General features: G+C 34.7%; 3 protein-coding genes and 1 pseudogene across 3 annotated transcripts; 1 reads left to right on the top strand and 3 right to left on the bottom strand.

Moving 5' to 3' along the window:
• Nucleotides 1-3,158: 3,158 nt before the first annotated feature.
• LOC106432336 (pentatricopeptide repeat-containing protein At5g39710) lies at nt 3,159-6,135 on the bottom strand. The gene is made up of 2 exons (XM_013873174.3): nt 3,797-6,135; nt 3,159-3,565 (listed from the first exon to the last, which is right to left on the bottom strand). Coding segments are annotated over exons 1-2 (2,325 nt in total). The 5' UTR covers nt 6,121-6,135; the 3' UTR covers nt 3,159-3,564.
• Nucleotides 6,136-15,225: 9,090 nt separating this feature from the next.
• On the top strand, nt 15,226-16,499 carry LOC106432338 (annotated as a pseudogene).
• BNAC04G31740D (lipoate--protein ligase 1) lies at nt 16,438-17,981 on the bottom strand. Its single transcript, XM_013873175.3, has 4 exons — nt 17,530-17,981; nt 17,159-17,397; nt 16,908-17,056; nt 16,438-16,828 (listed from the first exon to the last, which is right to left on the bottom strand). Exons 1-4 carry the CDS (start codon nt 17,697-17,699, stop codon nt 16,592-16,594), a joined length of 795 nt encoding a protein of 264 aa, XP_013728629.2. The 5' UTR covers nt 17,700-17,981; the 3' UTR covers nt 16,438-16,591.
• Nucleotides 17,982-19,013: 1,032 nt separating this feature from the next.
• Nucleotides 19,014-19,999, bottom strand: LOC106432339 (probable calcium-binding protein CML46). Its single transcript, XM_013873178.3, has one exon. The coding sequence runs from the start codon at nt 19,767-19,769 to the stop codon at nt 19,173-19,175; it is 597 nt and encodes a 198-aa protein (XP_013728632.1). The 5' UTR covers nt 19,770-19,999; the 3' UTR covers nt 19,014-19,172.
• Between the last annotated feature and the right edge of the window lie 1,635 nt (nt 20,000-21,634).

The raw sequence follows: 21,634 nt of genomic DNA, 5'->3' as shown, positions 1-21,634 counted from the left end.
AGGGTTTAGTATTTTTAAGATTTAATATGTAGTGTTTAAGATTTATCCAAGGGTTTAGGGTTTATCCAATGGTTTAAGATTTAATATTTAGGGTTTAGTGTTTTGTTGACAGCGTTAGAAATGTTTTTTAATCGTTTTTTCTACATCCAGATATGGGATTCGAATCCCAAACTATGTAATTTCTTGCAGATTGCACATTATATGAGGTATAAATTTCAATTCTCAGAGAAAAACGATTTATTAAACAATTATTCCGACAACAAAAAATAACAATCAATCATTTAGTACGAAGAATAATAATGAATGATATTTTAGTAGGAAAGAAACTTAGTAGACTATAATTTACGGAAACTATTATGGAGGAATATAAGACCCCAAATTGGGGTGATCTAATAATAGCTATATATGTGTGTATCGGGTTATGTTGTTTTAAAATGAGTTATATAACAATATATATTAAAATCATAGTCGAATATATGTTATTCGAAAAGTAATCATTTGTTCGATGAGTGACTATATACAAGCTCTCAAATTATATATTAATAGATTTCTTTTGAAAAAACCACTTGGATCGAACGACACGGTCATGTAAAACCAATAATGACCATATATGGTCTTTGACAATATAAATCTTCAAAAAATGATTAATGTACAGTCTCCATGTAAAATAATTTAGAATACTATGTAAATAATCAAGACATTGACTATAACCGGATAAAGAATATCCAGTCTAAATATTGTTTTGTTACTGAGATTTCAATGTTTGTGAGCTCCGAATATAACCGGAAATGTGATGAGTTATCCGGATAAAGAATATCCAGTCATATTCTACAATTGTCGTGGATTAGCCATCATCTACAATGATGTGATCTAGAAACCACTTAGAAAACACTCATCTATACGAAGCCACGAGCAGCACGGTACCTTGCTCTTCCTCACCAAGCTTTGTGTAGTCTCCGGTCTCTTCTCCGGTCGCGGCGCAGTTGAAATCCACTAAAAGTTTTTGAGAAATTTCTTCTTGTTCGTTTATTTCAACGTCTGCGTTGAGTGAGCCAACGTAGAGGAACTCTGATTCTGGAGGGAAACCATCTGTGAGTTGGAGAGAGTCTTCGTCCATGAGAAACTCCATTTACCGGCTTCAACGTCTCTTTTGGATTGGAGAGGTAACGTGTTGGCTACGATGATCTTCCTCTCACATGGAGAAGAAGTTACCTCGGAGGAGCCGGAGATGATTCCAGGGACAGTCATGATGGGGGGTGAGGTCTTGGACTTTGAGGAAGAATGTCTAAAAGGTCTCAAGTTTTTTTTTTTTTGACAGAATGTGAATTCATTTCAATAAGAAATGACAAAGAGGTACAAGCAAGCATGAACCTAAAGCTGCAATTAAGCAAAGTTCTATCAAAGAGATCCCAAAAAAGATAAAAAAAAGCCCCTCATTCACTGTAAACTGCAAATGAGAAGACTGGTCTTGTGTATGGTTGGAAACAGAGCAATCTCGGGGATACTTTGACGACAACAGGCGGAGGCGGATTAGTGAGCGGGCCCCGGCTATTACACTACCAATGAGACCAAATCCAGCCAAACCAGAGACTTTGCGAAGGAGAAGCTGTGAGTCCAAACTAACAGATGAAAGACACTCGATGAAGAACAGGGGCTCTTGAGGTGGTAGGCGGAGATTTATCTCCCGACTCCAGCCACTTCCTCGAGGAATAATGCATTTCAACCGTCGAAGAGGCAGCGACACCCACCCAAAGCTTCATTCCCATGCTTGAAGAACGGGAGCAGAAGCTCCAAACAAACACGGCAACCGGCTGAAGGTGCTGAAGAGTAACCGCAACAAAGGGTCTGAAACAGGGCCAGTCCCCGAAGCCCCAAAGAACCGACAAGCAACAACACATCCACGGATAACCACCGTGATAAGCTAACCACACAATCTTAAACAGAAGGTTTCAAGTTGATACGTCGAGAATATTCACACAAGATCTTATTACCATGTAGACCAGAAGCTAAACAGCTTTGCGTCTTGTTCGAATATCTTCCAAAACGCTGCTGTTTCTTACAATCTGTAAATAAAGAAATTTAAAAAGCTATTAGATGCTAATTAATCATCATTGTCATGTCTAACCAAAGCATGAGATTATACCATAAACAGATCAAGAACAAGAAGGTGTCGTTTTTACAATCTATAAATAAAGAGACTAAAACGCTATTAGATGCTAATTGAACATCAATTTTAGGTCTAATCAAAGCGTTGGATTATACCATAAACAGATCAAGAACACGAGCTTGTGTCTTGTTCGTGCAAAACGCTGCATTTATATAATCAACGAATTAAAAAAGCTATTAGATGCTAATTAATCACCATTGTGGGGCCTAATCAAAGCATGAGATTATACCATAAACCGATCAAAAACACATAAAGATTTACCGTTAAGGATCTTGTATTGATCAAACACAGTTGTGTAAAGAAAGACAATAAAATACGGAGATATCGACGGAACTCACCGTCACCGTCGTTTCTTTATCTCTAAACCGGTGGATGTTTGTGTATTGCGGTCGAACCGGTTAATGGAGAGCTTGCGAAGATGTTGGAGAAACGAAAGAGACTCGGAACTCTTTCAAAAATTGGCAGCACTCAAGAGACTGATTCAGAGAGATGAAGAAAAAGAAAAAAAATAATATTTATCACAAGGAGAGAGACGAAATGTTAGTGTTACAGTAGATAGGGTACCAGTTATATCAGTATTCCACTTTTTTCAATATAGAGGCATACTTGTATTAATAAAAAATGTACAGTCTTCATGTTCGTTTACCTAATATTGCCTTATAATTTGTATATCCACTGCAAATTCCCTTAAAAAAAACGGTGAAGAACTGTGCCCAAACTCCAAGAAGTTGAAAAACGTTTCATTAAAAGTTTACAAATAAAAAGTCTTTGCCAAGATCGATAATCGTGCCACACTAGTCAAGCTCTGTCTCGTCAACTGCTGCAACTTGAATCAAGAAGCTCTTCTTCAGCAAGAATCACATCGTTTTGCCAGGTGTACAAGTGCCTTCCTATTTCATTCACCGGACCACTGGTAACTTTCAGGTTTAAGGCTTGTGCTGTTTTCATCCAGGTAAGTTGTCGGTTGGGAGGTAGATTGGAGGAGAACGACTTTGATTGAAGATGGGCATCATATGGTTATATTTGACTATATTTTCCCTTTACACGACGAAAATTCTCCTCTTCTCATTCAATACAAAACTACAATCATGTGGATATACAGTTTCATCTCATCACTGATGACAGCTCAAAGTTCAGTTTAGTAGGATGTGGCACGAAACTTCACAATGACAATACTCCATATATGGATAGCAGAGCTAGAAATTTAAATATAGTTCAAGATAGCAACTATGAGACTGAAGAGAATGGTGACAGCGATATAGTGACAGAGAGAAACAGGAAGCTGCTCACGGCCAGGTAATGAACTGAACATTCTCTGTCTCTTTTTCTTGACATCCCATATATATCTTTGATTTTTCATAGCCTTGCAAGACTAGCCTGTGCTTAAAGAAGCCGTCCCTGAAAACAAGATGAAACTTCAACTCTTCTGAAACAATTTGTTACCCCTTGTGTGTAAACCAGAGCTTGTTTTGAAAAGTGTATGATCTATCAAGATATGTATGTAGAACTCATCTTGTATATGTTATCGACTATGAATGGACATCTTTATAATTTTAACATGATAGAATCAAGAGAGCATGCATCAGTTTCATCATACCTAAAAAAATCGTTTGCAACAACAAAACTCACTATTGACTTCTTGTATTGGGAAGAAAACCATCTTTAGCCATTTCAGCAAGCACATCAAGAACCACATCCATGTTCCCTTCTCTATGATTGATTTCCACAAGCACTTTAGCTTGCTCTGCTTCACTCAACTCACAGCTTCTCAATACATTGTCAATAATACTACTCAATTCATCTACCATACCTTCCTTGTGCAACGCCTTAACAAGAGCAATAACAGTCACAGTATGCACAAGAAATCCACAACTCACCATCTCCTTGTATAACCTATATGCTTTCCTTACATCTCCACCTCTGCAATGACCATGGATCATAACATTATACGCTGTTCCATCGGGTTTATGGTTTTTCTCAATCATGGAATCAAAGACTCGATCAGCTTCATTCATCATCCCTTTCATACAGAACCCTTTGATGAGAGACACCACGCTTTTGAACTCTATGTTACCACAGTTCTCGATGAGTGCCTGATACGTGACGTCACTAGGAACTGATTCATCATAAAACAGCTTGAGAAGAAGTCTCTTCGCTTCTCTTGTTCGAGTTTGCTTGTTAAGCCCGTTGATAAGCACGCTATAAGTCACAACATCAGGCAACAAGCCTTTCGCGACCATTTCGTTGTGCAAGTTTAACGCTTTCTCCAAACCCCCTTCTGCGCAGTGAGCATTGATCAAGGCTGTGTAAGTAAATTCATCAGGTGTAAGGCCAACTCTCAGCATCTCACCGAAAAGATCACAAGCTTCCTTTGTCCTTCTCTGCTCACAAAACCCTTGGATTAGCGACGAGTAAGTGATCGTATCAGGCTGAATCCCCTTTTCAACCATTTCCTTCTTGACTCTAACCGCTTCATCTACATCGTAGCTCCTACAAAACCCGGACAACACTGTGCTGTAACTCACCACGTCAGGAGCCAAACCTTTCTCCTTCATATCTTCAAGAACTGCTCTCGCATCTTCCATCTTCCCAGCAACACAATGTCCGTTAATCAGAGCATTATAAGTCACGATCGAAGGCCTAAACCCGTTATCAACCATCTCTTTCAAGACACGATAAGCTTCATTCATACACCCCTTTTGGGAGAACCCATCAACCAACGTGGTATAAGTACGCTCATTAGGACAAAGCCCTCTCACACGCATCTGATCAAGAAACTCCACAGCACGGTTCATGTTCCCGGCCTTGCACATGCTATGTATCAGCGAAGTATAAGTGATGACACTAGGAGACAACCCATGCCTCAGCATCTCAGCGTGCATCACCAGAGCTTGGTGAAAGTTACCTTCTTTGCAGTACCCTTTAATAAGAGTATTGTAAGTAACTTCATCGAGAGAGAAGCCTCTCCTGTTCATCTCCGTAAGAACCAAGCTCGTCTCCTTCATCCTCCCTTCTCTACACAGCCCGTTAATAACCACATTGTAAGAAATCAGATTAGGCTCCAAACCCTTTAACGCCATTGCTCTCAAAAGCTCAAACCCATCGTCAATCCTACGCAGCTTACAGTACCCATCTATCAAAGTGTTGTAAGTAACAACATTAGGCAGACAACCTTTCTTCTCCATTTTATCGAAAAACTGAAGAGCAGCGTCTAGATTCCCAGCAGAGCAAAACCCTCTAATCAAGATGTTGTAAGTGAAGACATTCGGAGAGACCTGCGTTTCCAACATCTCCTTGAAGACATTCTCAGCGAAGCTAATGTCTCTCTTGGTTCTAATCGTAGCATCTAAGACCGCATTGTAAGACAACACTCCAGGCATAAAGCCATGAGCTTTAGCGAGATGAATGATACTCAAAGCCTTCTCGATGAGGTTCAAACGAGAGTAAGACTTCACTACCAGATCAAAAACAGAGGATGTCGAATCGCACGAAGCGTAGGTCTCTTGCAGCGAACAGAAGACGAGAGAAGCGTCTTGGGTTTTGGCGGCGACGTCCTCAGCGAGGGTCTGCGCGGTTTTGTAGAGCTTGAACTTGGTGAGGATGTGGAGAGTGATGCATTTGCAACGGAGGGTGAAGAAGTCATGTGGGTTGGCCCAGTTTAGGAACTTGAGGATCAGTTCTTGGTCGTTCTGGGATTTGAGGAGGAGACTAGAGGCTGCTTCTGGGGTGAAGTGTGCAGAGATGTGTTGGAGTTGGTAAGGGTGGCGTCTGAGAAAGGTTAAAGCTTTGTCGACGAGAAGGGAGTTTGAAGGAGGAGAAGCGAGGCTCGAGAGAGATCGTCGGATTAGGGTTTTGGAGATAATCATTCGTTTTTGGGGTTTAGGGAAGAGAGAGGGATCAAAGAAATGAAGAAGACGATGGGGGATTTGATTTGATGTCAGCCGTCCGATCATTCATCTGTTTTCTGCTTTAGATTTTTGTCAGCTGACTGCGCGGATATTTATTTTTGTTCTTAATTTCTTTTTTTTTTCGCACTAAATGATGTATTTATAATATTTGGAATCTAACAGGTAACTATCATGAGAATACCAGGAATAAATAGAAAAAGAACGAATAGTAATAAAATTATAGAAATAATGAGAAATTACTGTTTTATATCAATTTTAGTGAGTAACAAATTTGTTCTTTAATTCTCTACATTAAAAGGAATAAGTGGTAAAATTTATTAAGAATCTTAATGAATGCATTATTCATAGCCTTGGTAATAATACATTGATTAAAACTTTTTTTTTTTTGTATTTAAACCATCTAATAGATTTTGACCCGCGTTTTTACGAAATTAAATAATTTTTAATAAACTTCTATATAAAATAATATATAGGTTCAGACACATTTATTTGAAACCATAAATCGAACCGTACCAAACTTAAAAAACGAAACTAAAATTGAACTGGATTTCATAAATAACCAAACATATCATATATCTCTGGAACCGAATAGTTGAAACCAAACCGAGAACCAAATGGATACCTAAATTTTTAAAATACAAATTATATTCTTACGAATATTAACTAAGCAATGTTTTTATATCCGGTCATTGTTATGATCAGATATTGTTACAAAGATTAACTAATCAAGATATAAGAAATGTTTTTGTATCCGATCCGTACCTACAGTCGAACCGGTAAATTCAGTGGCCATATAAAATTAGAATTGGCTTATGTTCTTCGTGTATAATTCTATTTCTACCAAATGATATATCTCCACAAAATTAAGATTTAGTGAAAATGTATTAATTAAAAATCAGATAAAACTCAAAAATCTGCTAATAACCCGTGAACCGACACCGGTTGATCCGACAAAAACCGAAAAAATGTTATAATATTTTTTGAAAAATTAATTAAACTTCTTCGATACTTTGTAATAGTACATAAAACTGAATAAATTATTTGATTTTGTCATATAAGTAAATTTGTTAATTTTTGAATTACGCATCAAGAAGAAAGTTCGTTTGTTATGAGTTATTTCTTTCATATATATATATATTACATTAGTTAAATAAATGTTGTTTAGTATTGTCTGATCTGTTTGGTCATGTTTCAGAGTTCGACTGTTTTTTTTTGGTAAATTTGGGTTAGGCATTCTTTTGTTATGTTATGACCGGTTTAAGTTCTATAACCGAAGGTGAATATGAATGTTGGCTAACCAGCTTTAGTAATCTATATATATAAAAATATGGGTTCTTGACAGGCCGACACGTGTCCGGGTTGGATGATACTCACCGTTTCACTTAATCACAATTATTAATTGGTTTTTCTCTTTTTGTTAATAAATATTTCATATCAGTGTTTTGGGCTTAACATAATCGGGTTTCTGGGCTCTAGGGTAACACATGAAGGGGTCCCACATTAGACGGCTTCTTCTCCAAAAACAATGTCGACGAACGAAAGACAGATCTGCTGCGTTTTAACAACTCCGGTTTAAACCTACAGCCAATGAAGATTTGCTGCACCGACCACGCTGAATTCAGATCAAAGTCAGTTGGAAGGCGTCGTATTTGGCTGTTCGATTCTACTACCTTTGGTTGAATTTTGGAACCGTTATGGAAGTCGGTTGGATTCATGCATCCTCATTGACTATCACATTAAATCATTCAATGAACCCCCTCATTAAAACATTTTAACTCAAATATAACTAATCTTAACATAAATAATCCTTCGACACCCTAAAATTCTCAAAACCATAAACATTATTATATACTTCTCTTAACAAAATTTTACAAAACATATATACAAACAGAATATACAATTACATCACAAAAAAAAAAAACATGAATTACTTTAGGAATAACTTCAAGTTTTGAGTCATATTCGCAAAAAAATACCTTAAATAAGTTAGTTTAATTAAGAATATTATAAAACAAAACATTTGAATTAAAATAAATATTAAAAATATAATATTATTTATCAGAGAATAGTGAAATTTACTGTCATTATAATTCAAAACAAAAAAAATAATTATAATGATCTCATAAGTCTTTCATTAATTTTTCGTTTATAATATTTTTTAATCTATCATAATTTTAAATTACTTCATAAATTATTATAAAATCACTTTTATTATAACTTCCTACGGGCCGGCTCTAGTATACAATATTTCGATGAAAAAAAAAAGACTTTTTCAAGGTTAACATATGTGTTTTGCTTCTTCTGGTTCATACGTATACGTGTATCTAGTGGGATCTCTAACATCTATACTATTAAAATTGAAGTACATTTTTGAGGTCTCTTTGATTTTGAATAGTATTTACAGGTGTGCCATTGACTTTTAAATTAAAATTGCAATTAATAGAAACAATTATTCAACAGAAAAATAGGTAAGGGAATTATTGACTAACGAATACGATTTTCCTTATATGACAATATTTCCTAAAACTACTCTTTCATTTAGTTAATGATAATGTCATTTACATTTAGTTAATTCATATGTACCATTAAAGTAACTAATAAAATTACAACTAATGGTAGGTACCTTTTCATGAGAACATATTTAGTGTTTTTATATGTATAAACATACTGTATTTAGTGTTTTGTATGTATAAATCCACTTTAGTTTAAGTTAATAAATGTACCTAAAACGTCCAATCTAACTTAAATTATCCATCGTACACTACTAAAAATTAAACAATATAAATAGGTATAGTTAAGTACTAAATTTGATAAACTTAAAATATTTATAATAACATAGGATAATTAGTTGTATTTTCATAAATTTTATGAAATTAAAATTATCAAAATGAAATTATTAAAATTAATCAGTGGGTTAAAATTGTAGACATTTAAACAAAAATATAGTGTTAAATAAGTAAAAGAAATTACACCGGCACAAAATTAATATTGAAAAACAATTACACAGATTTACATTATGGTAGCAAATTAATTCAATTTAGTAAATAAAATATCATGGGATTTCAAATTTTATACATCTATATAAAACACATAATATATTTTGTTTTATACAATTTAAAATAAGTATGATAATATAAAAACTATAGAATAATATAAAATTTAAAATTTATAAAAATAAATAAATTTTTTAAAAGAGTCAAATCCCGCGCTTTTAAAGCGCGGGTCAAAATCTAGTAACTATTAAAACTATTATGCATTAAGTAACTATTAAAACTATTATGCATTAAGAATAATGATCAATTTAGAAATTAAACAAAAAAAAATAGTAATCGATTTAATTTAAGGGTCCCATAAATTATGTTTCGATAGCCTACTATATATAATTACCCATAAATTAAAAACGAATTTCATTAATTTGATAATCATCATTATCTAAAAAGATGCTATATTATATTATCCAAAAATATTGTAAATCAGAATATTTTAAAAAATAAATATAAATCCTTGTATGAATATTTTTCAAGTTTAATTTACGTAATAAAATATATTTTATTAAAATAAATAATTATCGTGCATAAAAATTTAATATTTTATTAACTATTAAATATTTCAAAATCATGAAAATAATTTATTCTAATAGTTTTTAATTGATAATATATTTATTTACAATTTTTGGAAAATTATTAAGTCCGCTAGTGCGGATAAAACACCTAGTACACAATTAAACACTACACAGTAGTATAAATCATTATGTTACAAGTCTAGTTTACTAATTTTTTGGAATGTAGAAGATATATGGGAAAGATTATTGATGTGGAGAAAATTATTGAAATACCGAAAATATAGCAAAAGAGTTTAATAAGATCCAAATTGAAAATGATGATTTTACTTGTTTATGGTTTATAGACATGTCAATTAGGGCCGAAGCCCGTAGCCCGAGTCCGCCCAGCCCTAAAAATTACCGGGCTTGGGCTTCGCTTTATAAGCCCAAAAAAAATTGGGCCTTTCGGGCTAAGCCCATTTGGGCTTTGGGTATTTTGGGCTTAAGCCCGTTTGGGCTAGGGCCGGCCCGAAAACCCGAAATTTATATTTTAGCGTAAATATTATCCTTTTTTCTTGTAATTGAAACTATTATTAGTATTGATATATTATTTTAATATTTTTATCCAAACTCTAATAAAGCAAATATAAAAGTTGTTAATGCACTTTATTGTTTCATCATTACAAGTGTTACATTTTAAATTTTACAAAAGTACCTTCTTCTTTCATGTACAACATGTTTTTATTTTCAAAATACAAAGTATGAAACGTTTGACCATGTTTATCATAAATTTTGTTCTCTTATATTTTTTGTTTTAATTGATAATTGATTATTTAAATCTTATTAAATTTGGTTTGTGTATAAAATGTTTTTAAAGCATACGAAAAAAATAAAAAAATTGTGATAGAGAAAAAAATTTTAAACTCACTTTATAAATTTTTTATTTTTTAAAAATGAAACTCTTTTTTTTAATGAAAATTCACATGTATTAAAACGATGGAATTGGCAATGACAAATTATTTTTTGAAAAGCCCACAAATGCCCGAAAAGCCCTATAGCCCTATAAGGGCCGGGCCGGGCTTTGAATTCTAAGCCCAAATAATTTTCGGGCCGGGCCGGGCCGGGCTCAAATATTTACGGGCTTAGCGGGTTTGGGCCGGACCGGACCGGGCCAGCCCGAATTGACACCCCTAATGGTTTAATAATCGGTCCTCTCTTTGGCAGATTGTATGACATAACGGGAACAAAATAATAATTTGCTACCACAAAGACCAACACATCGGCTCAACATCTTAAACCTAATCGAAGATGAAACAGATAGAATAAGAAGAGAACAATGCAGATGATAAACACCTATGGAGATCGGTCGAGAGTAAATAAAAAAAATTACTACAAAAGGATTCGCATAACAAAGGAACAAATGAGTGGAAGAAGTGCACATAATTTAAAGCTGCAATGCCTAAATATTTTTTTTTAGTAAACAACTTTCTTCATTAGAAATTTTAAGCTTTGTGATTACAAAAACAAGAGGAATTATCAATCCTCTTGGACCAAGAACATAAACTGAAATAACAACGCGAATTCGAGCTAAAGCTTAGATGCATCGATGGAGTCTTTCGCGACGAAATCACCCGGCTGAAACATAATCACCCAGCTCAAGTTCTATTGGCGCTTGGGCAAAAAAATTTTTTTTATGAATTATAGATATATAAAAAAATTACGAGGCCTCTATTAGAAAAAAATACAAAAATTAGGGATTTTTTTGTCATTAAATTTATTTGATTTTAAGGTGGACCCCGGATGAGTGCACTGTTCGCCCTTACTCTTGAGCCGGTGCTGGATGTGGTGCAGGATGTCAGTCCTCACCTACGAGAAGAACAAAGGTATTCTCAACTGCATTTTCAGATTCCGTAGAGACTCCTACGCAAGATGATAAAATAGTGCGTAAATTGAAACAAGAGTTTAGTATTGATACCGAGAGAACATCTTCTTTCATAAAAAATTATGAATGGTGGTGATAAACTCTTCTCAATAGAAGAGGATGATGAAATCTAACCTGGTGAATCCATTTGTATATTCTTCTCAAAAGAGAAATATGACTTCCCATTAAATATGGATTAAAGACTTCGCTGAACCTACCATAATAGTCTAGCGAATCTAAATGAAAAAAAAAAACTAAAAAATTAAATTTCTTCTTTGTAGCAGTGGGCTTTGAAATCTTAATTAGTGGGCTTGACTTCAAAGCACATAATGAGCCAAGCCCTAAGCAGTGAAATAGTTTGTTTGTCGTTCACGGGGTTCTTGGTTCACTGTGCTGGGCTAAACTTCGGTCTTTTTTGCAAGTTAGGAAGATTTATGACAAGATGTTGGTTTCACTGCACCTGATTTTCCACTTGGCTCGCATTTACTTCTGAAGACAAGTCCAATAAGTATGACTCCCGGTGCTTTTGGGACTAGCCAGATGGCGCCACGAAGGGTTTGCAAGGGCAAATGCATTTGGATGCTCTCGGTGCTTTGTGTTTCTTCCTACCGGTGGTGGGACTGACACTAGAACTCCGGTGACTAGGTTTGACCAAGCTGCGTGGGAATGAGTCCAATCATTTCGAGTAGCGTTGCAGGCATGCCAATATATATCTACCAAAATGTGGTTTTATGGTTTATCAGATGTTTCTTTCTCATGCGGGAACGCTAATCGCTGTGTCAGGCTACTACTGTGCTCAACAACGTTGTTGCATTAGATTTAAATTTCAGTTGTTGCTAGTTCTCTATGTACCTTTTGTCACAAAGAAAATTTGGTATAAAACTTAATATTTACACCTAAAAAACATTTATGCTTGTTTAAATTGATCTACATCATCTTGGGATCGACTCATTCTACTCTTCCAATACTAGTGTTTATCAACTCTCAACTTCATATTTCGTTAATATTTCAACTTACTCTACGTCACATATGGCACAAGCACATTGGTAGAAGACATAGTAAAAAAACTCTGGCACATGTGCACCTCACCAAACTCATCATCAAGAATACAAGTAATCTCCTCAACTCAATTTGATCAATAGTAGACCAAGCAACTGAAGAACGCCCACATATGTGGTTTTACTTGAAAACTACTAAAAAGCCAAGATAGCCTTTTTCACTCAAAACGCTTAAGTTTCTTATTTTTTTAAACATTCATATAAACTAGTATTTTAAAACAGTTTTATGGTTGAATAAAATTTAATATTCATTCAAAAATGTAATGCTAGTTCAAATTTTGTATTTTAGTTAATTGATATTGTATGTTTGCATTGCCGTTACATAGCATGATTAGGTTGATGATTTTCTCAAAGTTAAGTACTAAAATAAATCATTAAATATTGTAAAAATGAAAAATCATATATAATTAGCGAAAACAACCATTAAAATCCTAAATTTTAAAATTAAAGCCAAAAAACCTCCAACTCATGTTTGAGCCAAAATAGTTCTACACTTTTAAATATTAGATGTTTTAAATTTTATTTTTTGTTGACTCGGCCATTTAAAAAACTCGAATTAGTCAAGACTTAAACTCGGGTAACATTCTTTATACCCAATACGACGCCGTTTTCAAAAAAACATTTCATTTAAGAAAAATCCCAAATCAAGTTTATCTTCCTCACTCGAAACCTAATCCCCGATTCGATTACATTATTTATTAGTTTAAAATATTTTTAAAAACTATAGTGAAAATAGATTTTGATTTTGATCCATACTTTCAAAGCGCGAGATATTTTGTGGTGAAAAATTGTATTAACAATATTACAGATATTTTATTAATTTGAAAGAATTGTTATGTTTAAAAAATGTTTGCATTTAAATCAATGCTTTTATTTTTACTAGGCCAGCGGTCGAACCAATAAACTCTGTGATAATCCGGATGTGGTTTTTAAAGTATAATTTACCAAACGATTAGCCAAGTATCTAAAACCAAATATTTTGCCATTGGATTGAATGCAATGTCATTTACATATCTAAAGCTTGGGTCAAGTTGAGTTATCTTCGGCCATTGGTTTGAATGCAAACGACGATGGTAAAAGATAAATGCGTATTTGAATCAGAAACAGTAAAGTGGATACATATTATGTTTTTTTCCGGAGCTAAGAGGTCATCTATTCTTTGTTTGTGTTTTTATTGCAGGACTATGGGGTCACCTAACCCTCAGCCATTTTAAATCTATTACAACGTCATGTGATCAACTCATTCAATCTCTCCACAACCACAACCAGTTTTTTTTTATTAACCCACTACATTCATGATACATATTCTGTTAGTATTCTAATTAACTCTGTATCAGATATGGCATGGGCTCAGTGGTAGAATCAAAATCCTCGGGCACCTTTGCACCTTGCCAAACGCAATAAGATTACAAGTAATCGCCTCACATTAATTTGATCAATGGGCGACCAAGCAAATGAATCAAGCCTATAGTTGTAGTTTAACGTCAAATTACTTAAAAGCCAAGACAACACCTAACTAGAAACGCTTTCTTTCTTATCTTCTTTTAAGAATCCATTTAGTAGTATTGTAAAACCGTTTTTTTGTTTGAATATAATTTAATATCCACTTCAAAAAAGTTATAACGCTAATTTGAATTTTGGATTGTAGTTGACGAAATGCTTAAATTTGCATTGCCGTTACATATAATAATTGGGTTCGTGAGGTTATGTAAAGACAAGTTAACTTTTCTACCAAAAAATTGTAAAGTTAATTTTCTTAAAAAATCATAAATATTGTATAAAAAACAATTTTCTAAACTTAAATGAATTTGAGATTTTATAAACAAAAAAGGCATTTCTAGTTTCTTTTAAAGATTGAGTTTTCATTCTTAGGATAGTGAGGACAAGTACATATTTCTCTAAGACAATTACAATTCATATTTTCATATATATTTTCTTTAGAAGTGTCTGTTTACATAGATTTCTCCTCTTTATCATTCAGACGACAAGGTTTAAGAAAAAAAAAATCGACATTGTTTCGTAACAAAAATCATATATTAAATGATTGGAAATTGGAAACCAATATTAGAAAAAATGATAGGCGATAACAAAAGATAAGAATGTTAAAAAAAAAAAAAACAAAGTGCACTACATAACATTCTCTTCATTGATCTATAACATTTTTTTCCTTTTTTTGTCCAACAATCTGTAAGATACTTAGACTCCAATGTTCAACTAGAAAATAAATCAGCCAAACACAAAATGCACTACATTATCTATTATTTTTCTTCATGGTCAGCTTTTTCTTAGAAAACATGTAACAAGAAATATTAGAATATATGTGTATATATAACATGATTAAAAAGTTGAAAAAGAAAACAATATACATAGATGTGGTAAAGCGTGGGGGAATATATAGAGAATTAATGTTGGAACAAGTCAAAAAACTTTGTCAGAGAACTGAAACTGTTCTGAAGAGAGCAACCATGAAAGATGTGTGTGCGTGTGTGGCTTTTCTTCCTCTTCTCCTTCTCTCTCCTCAGGTTTCCATTTTTAGATATAGCCATCACCGAATAATACCACAACAAAACATATATGTATGTATTCATGTGTCTGCCTATGTATATGTACATGGTTTTAAGGAAAACAACTTGAGGAAGACTCGGATGGAATTCCCTAAATACCCTTGTGACATCTCCCATTGCAGAGTACCATTTAATGGGGGCTTGGAGAAAACAATGCATCATCATTAAGAGAGCTCTGTAATAAAAGAAAGATGATGCATCAAGAGAACAAGAAGAAGCATCTGTCCAAGGTTTGTACTAGAGGTCATTGGAAGCCTTATGAGGATTTCAAGCTGCAAGAGCTTGTGACAGTGTTTGGTCCTAAGAAGTGGAACCACATTGCAAGGAAGATGCAAGGAAGAACAGGTAAACAAAAACCAGTTACATTCCTCTTCTCTCTTGTATACTCTTCAGGTTTCTGAAAGTTAAAACCTTCCTCTCTTTTTTTCTTTGGTCTGTGTGTATGAAGGAAAAAGTTGCAGACTGAGGTGGTTTAACCAGCTGGATCCAAGGATTATCAAGAGTGCCTTCAGTGAAGAGGAAGAAGAGAAGCTACTTGCAGTTCATAGAACATTTGGTAACAAATGGTCTTTGATTGCTAAGCTATTCCCTGGAAGAACAGACAATGCAGTGAAGAATCACTGGCACATTCTCATGGCAAGAAAGTTGAGGAAACAATCAATTTCTTACTCAAAGTCAAGGAAGAGACAGACTCCTTCTCCAGATGAAATCGCTCCCCTGAATCTACTACCATCCTTCAACCTGTTTCCTGGTTTGTGTCTCCTAACAAATTTCTGATAGTCTCATGCATTTCTTTATATCTTCAATAGTGAAGATTTTTATCTCTGTTGATTGTGTGGATTTAGTTGTTGTGATGCATAAAATTCATGGGTTTGATTATGTGGTTTACAGGAAGTGTAGGTGATGAAAGTACAGAGTTCAATAACTACAGCTGGAAGATGCCAAAAGAGGAAAGTGCTAACCTCAGAGATCAGTTTCTACTAGAAGAGTATTGTTCTATGCGCATGTCAATGCAGTACTTGGGACATCATCATCATCAACATGGCTTCTCTACCTTACCTGCAGATTCCGTGGAACTACACACACGGTATCTCTCCAACTCTCAACCATCATCATCATCACCACCAACCTCAGCACTGTCAACATCAGGAGCAGAAAATACAATGACCACTAAACCCCCAAGGTTTATAGACTTTCTCGGGGTTGGAGCTTCTTGAAGAAACTCATTAAGAGCTTGCTAATTGTAACCTTAATCGATGTGATTATGACTATGAAGCATTAAACATAACAAGGTTGCATTTGTATAAGCAGTGAAAGACAATCAAGAGTTTGTTCTTCTATTTTTCGTGTTTTAATCACCAGTCCACATTTATCCACACCCAAGAACTTGAATCTCAAACAGAAAGCTAAAGAATCAAGAGTATTAAAACACTTAAACAGCTTGAGCAATACTCCCACTTCGAGTTGTTTTTGCCAACGTTTCTTTGAGCTCATCCAGTGTGAGAAGTCTAGTGGTTTCTATATGCTCTCTGCAAGAATCATCGATCTCATCCAAGCTAAGTTCCTCCAACATGAATTGTGTTCCCACAGCCTTTATGGTTTTCTCTATAAACACAGCTCTTTCAATATAATCCTTCATTTTACAAACGAAATCCGTGTGGTCTCTTTCCTGCAATACTCAGAACGAAGTAGGACTCTGATCAATAACTTAATTATTTAGTCTGAAAAGAAAATAAGAATCTTCTTACCAGCCGGTACTGAGGCACTCTTGAAGGAAGCTTAAGGTAAGCCATGTTACTCTCACTATAGTCCCATAGAAACGACGTATGATGAATCCATCTATTCCTCGTCATCGACTGAGCATTCCCACCAAACTTACGATCACCAAAAACATAATCTGACAATCCGAAAAGAAGAACCTAAAATTTTCAATGTGTCAACAGAAAAAAAAAACACAACTAAAACTAAAGAAACATTCATCAGTCTCCAGCACACAAACCGTTCTCGCGTAGCTGAAAATCACCGATCCCGTTAAACACTTGACTATACAAGGAACCACTCCAAGCCATGACAGATCGTGGATAAGGCTGGACATCTGGAACATCATTTCTATTGCAAATCAAACTGACAAAAAGAGTGTTTTCGTCAACGATCACAGTGCCTCCTCCAGTAAACCGCTTCATCACCGGTACTCGATCTCTTATAACAGGTTCAAGCTCAACAAGTTCACAAGGCTTCCTGTGTTAAAAAGGATCAATACTTTCACAATCTCAAAAGTCATATCTTTAGCAATAGCTGTAAACTACAATGTGAGATTCTAACCAAAGCATACTACTGTGTAAAGATTTTAGGACAAGAAGCTTTTGTTACCCAGACAAACCCATGACAATGTTAGGGCGATTGGTTCCATCGTTAACGATACACCAATTAGCAGAGGAAGATCGAAGAAGCCTTTCTTCTAGAAGCAACTGCTGCAGAATCGGTGTTCCTCTAAGCTTAACGACGTTCATCAATGGAAGCCCTACTCTCTTCACACTCATCCTTTGAAGTGAAGATCAAAGATCCGACAGACGTGAAAAAAATGGGAGATCAAAGATCCGACAGACGTGAAAAAAATGGGAGAATCTTTGAAGATTTTCCAAATAAATGCGTTTGATCTTCGTACAAATCTTTCGATGAATAAAAATAAAAAAGCTGTTGATGTTCAATCCAAGTAACCATACCGGAATCTCATTTCCGGTCTAACCAAATCGTAAAGTTTAAACCGAAATTAAACCGGAAATCTTAAAGTGAAACAGAGCTTATTCTTCTCGTCTGTGCTCGAACAAGGACTGGTAAAGTGGAACAGGCTTGCGTCTTTATTATCCAAACCAGTCTAAGCTCTTCCATGGCTTAATCAGCGCAACGAATCAAGTTATCTGAGGACTGGAGAATCGATTTACGCTCGTTTGATCTCATTTTCTATGTGAAATGCCGGAAAAACTGTTCGTGCACGCAAGTTGTTCGATTAAATGTCTGAGAGAAATGTGGTTTCTTGGTGTGGATTATAGCCGAATGTGTAAGGCTTGGTTTCAACAGTGATGTTGATACAAGTGGTGCACTCATCAACATGTATGGCAAATGTGGTTATAGGAACCATGTAATGGTTGGCAATGCGCTGGTTCATATGCACGCTACAAGCGGTAGCTTGGAGGATGCGTGGAAAGCGTTCTCGGGCATGATTTTTAGAGACATAGTTACTTAGAACAAAATGATAAGTGGATTCTCACATCATGGGTTAGGGAAGGAGGCCATAAGTAGGACATTCTTATCTAATTTTCATTCCAACTCCAAAAGAGTGAGACATTGTGGCGAGAGTGCATTCTTTGATACAGAAGAGGCTTGTTAAGGAGTCTGGAGTAAGCTGTATATGTATACTAAACCATCCACATGTGTTTCTTTCATAAGACAATCAACATGCCGAGATTGTGCTGATTTACAAGCGAAGGTGAAGTAAGTCTTGTCAAAGATCAGGCCATTAAGGGTAGACGACGAGCAGAGAGAGATTAATCAAAGCTAGCTGTGGCCTATGGTCTTATGAAAACGCCAGAGTGACTAAAAACGCGAGGATATCTGCTGACTGACAGTAATCAAGCTTTATCTCGAGGTTCTCACAGCAATTCCAACCGGTTCCATCATTTTCAAAATGGTCAGCGTTCTTTTTATTGGTGAAGATTTTAAACCTAAACTTCTCTAGTTATTTGTTTTCTAGGTTTTAATAGTGTGTACTAGTTCAATTTTCTTTCTGTGATTTACTGGTGAGGCTTTTGTTTGTTACAGATTGTTCATGTCTGTGACAGTGATTCCTCATGTCATTGTTTTTGTGCTCTATATGAGCTTTTGATATTAAACTTCAATAATTTTTACAAGAAGGTGTTGAGAAAACCATATTAACAGACGTTATCTTAAAGCAAGAAGTTGAAAAAAAAAAGGTGTGCAGAAGTTGATAGATTATTACTTAAGAAACTATGACTTCAGCAGAAGTTATTCTCCATGAATTTCACAAATCCATAGAAATCGATTCTTCCATCTTTGTTTCCGTCGAACGATCTGATCATTCTCCTGCAGTTCTCAAGGTTAGATCCTTGCTCTAACCCAAGGACTGTCAAAACTCTCTTCAAATCTATTGGATCAAGAAACCCATCTCTGTTTTCATCAAAGACATCAAAAGCCTGCTTCACTTCCTCCAAGCTCGGCTCTGTCTCTTCAAACAGGTTCGAAAGCTCCTCCGAACTGTAACGTTTCTGAAGTCCCTCGCTTTCTGAGTCGGCGAGAAGTCCTAAGCTTCTCATCACCATCTCTGCATCTTCTCTGAAAAGACCATCATCTTGTTTGACGGAGCTCTGGACCTCGAGATCTTTGTTCTTCTTCTCGGAAACACATTGCTGGTGTGCAAGAAGAGGACAAGATCTGGAGAAAAAGATCTGAGCGAGAGAAACCCATTTTAAAAAACTGATGAGGAAAAAATCGATCAGACCAAACAAAGGGAAACAAGAAGAAGAAGAGTGTTTGCATTCGGACAAGGAACTCTTCTCCATGGTTATAAGACAATATAAGTGGCTTCCAGTCATGTTAGATTTAGACTATACTTAGAAAATGAATGAAATAAATGTTTTGGATGAGATGTGGGAGATGGTTTCATAAGGTTTATATATATACATGATGAATAAGTCAATTTGGACGGAGCTTTGGTGGAGAGGCAAAAGTGAGGAAGTTGCAGTTGGAATAAGAGGTGATGAAGGAAAGGGAAAGAGGAAACTTACATAGAAACTCAAGTCTAAGAAAAGAATAAAGTAAGTTGAGAGGAAATTTCTTCTGTACCATTTTTTTTTGGACTTATTTGAAGGAAAGTTTGGTCAGTTTACTATTTTATAGTGATGTGTACCAACTAATAGAAACCATATTTTAAAAGTATGATGGTTAATACTTAAATATATTATAGGTGACCAAAATTCATGTCTCGTTTCATCGTGTTCCTACCGTGTCGTTCAGTTCGGGTTTCTTGGGTTCACCCCCTTGAACCTCTAAGTTCACCGAGGTTCACCGACCAATAGTATTTAAGTATTTGATATTTGATATTTTTTAAAAGAAAACAAAATTGAATTTCCAAATAAAATTATATTTTTAAAACAAAACAATAAAAATACATAAAAATAGTTACAAAAATATTGTTAAACCATTAGCAAAATACTAAATCCTATACCCTAAATCCTAAACTCCAAACCCTAAATTATAAACCTTAAATCTTGGATAAACCGTAAACTATTGGAAAATTTTAAACCCTAAATCATACATTAAAAACTAAATCTTAATAAAAAACTAAATCTTAATAACACTAAACCCTGAACCCTAATCACTAAACCCTAAACCCTTTGATAAACCCTGAACTCTTGGATAAATCATAAACTCTAAATAAAAAATATTTAAAATTAAACCCTAAAGTTTATGATTTATCCAAGGGTTCAGAGTTTACCCAAGGGTTTAGGATTTAGTGATTAGGATTTAGGGTTTAGTGTTATTAAAATTTAGTTTTTTATGTATGATTTAGGGTTTAAGATTTTCCAACGGTTTAGAGTTTATCCAAAGTTTAAGGTTTAACGTTTAGGGTTTAGGGTTTAGGATTTAGGGTATAGGGTTTAGTATTTTGCTGAACACTTAACAATATTAATTTATTTATTTTTTTGTAACTATTTTTATGTATTTTTAGTATTTTATTTTAAAAATATAATCTAATTTTTATTTCTTTTTTTAAAAGATATCAAATATCAAATACTCAAACACTATTGGTTGGTGAAACTAAAGATTTCTCGTTTTAAAATACTAGTTTTAGACATTATTTTACAAAATATTCTTCGTTTGAAGTGAAAAACGTCTGGAACATTTTTATGCGAGAATGCAAACTATACAACTCCCTTTTGTGTTCTGAAATTTCCCATATTTCCTCTTGTTACGATAAACAATGTTACAGCATATATGTGTACAAAGCTATCCAGCGCATCTAAAAAATATTCTTACATATATCAAGAGCAGTAAGGAATGAATGAATGATCACAATCTGGTAAAAAAGATAAAAACACAAGTAGAAGGATGTTCTAGTCTACATTTCCACAAAGCTCAAGTAGATGTGACCCTCTTTGAAACTTTATGAGCCCGAGCTGCCAAGACCCTGGTAAAGTAGTACACTCCCTCACGCTCTTCATCGGCTACAATCAAAGTGTTTGTAAAAATGATCCTGCAAAAACCATCACATTCAGTAAAGATTGCTAAACATCCAGTTTGTTTCAACAATTTTGCAACGGAAATTAGAGTACAATAGAATTCCGGGACAAACAACACATTGTGGAGCACATAATCAGAGTGTAGTTACTGTGAACCACGCTTCGTTGCTCTAGATGCATTCCCATTAGGGAATTTATCAAGCGAGGAAACAATGTCA

The sequence above is a fragment of the Brassica napus genome, chromosome C4 (assembly GCF_020379485.1).
Source record: "Brassica napus cultivar Da-Ae chromosome C4, Da-Ae, whole genome shotgun sequence".
Lineage (NCBI taxonomy): Eukaryota > Viridiplantae > Streptophyta > Magnoliopsida > Brassicales > Brassicaceae > Brassica > Brassica napus.
The sequence above is the reverse complement of the archived record's forward strand: the minus strand, read 5'-3'. Positions and strand labels throughout refer to the sequence as shown.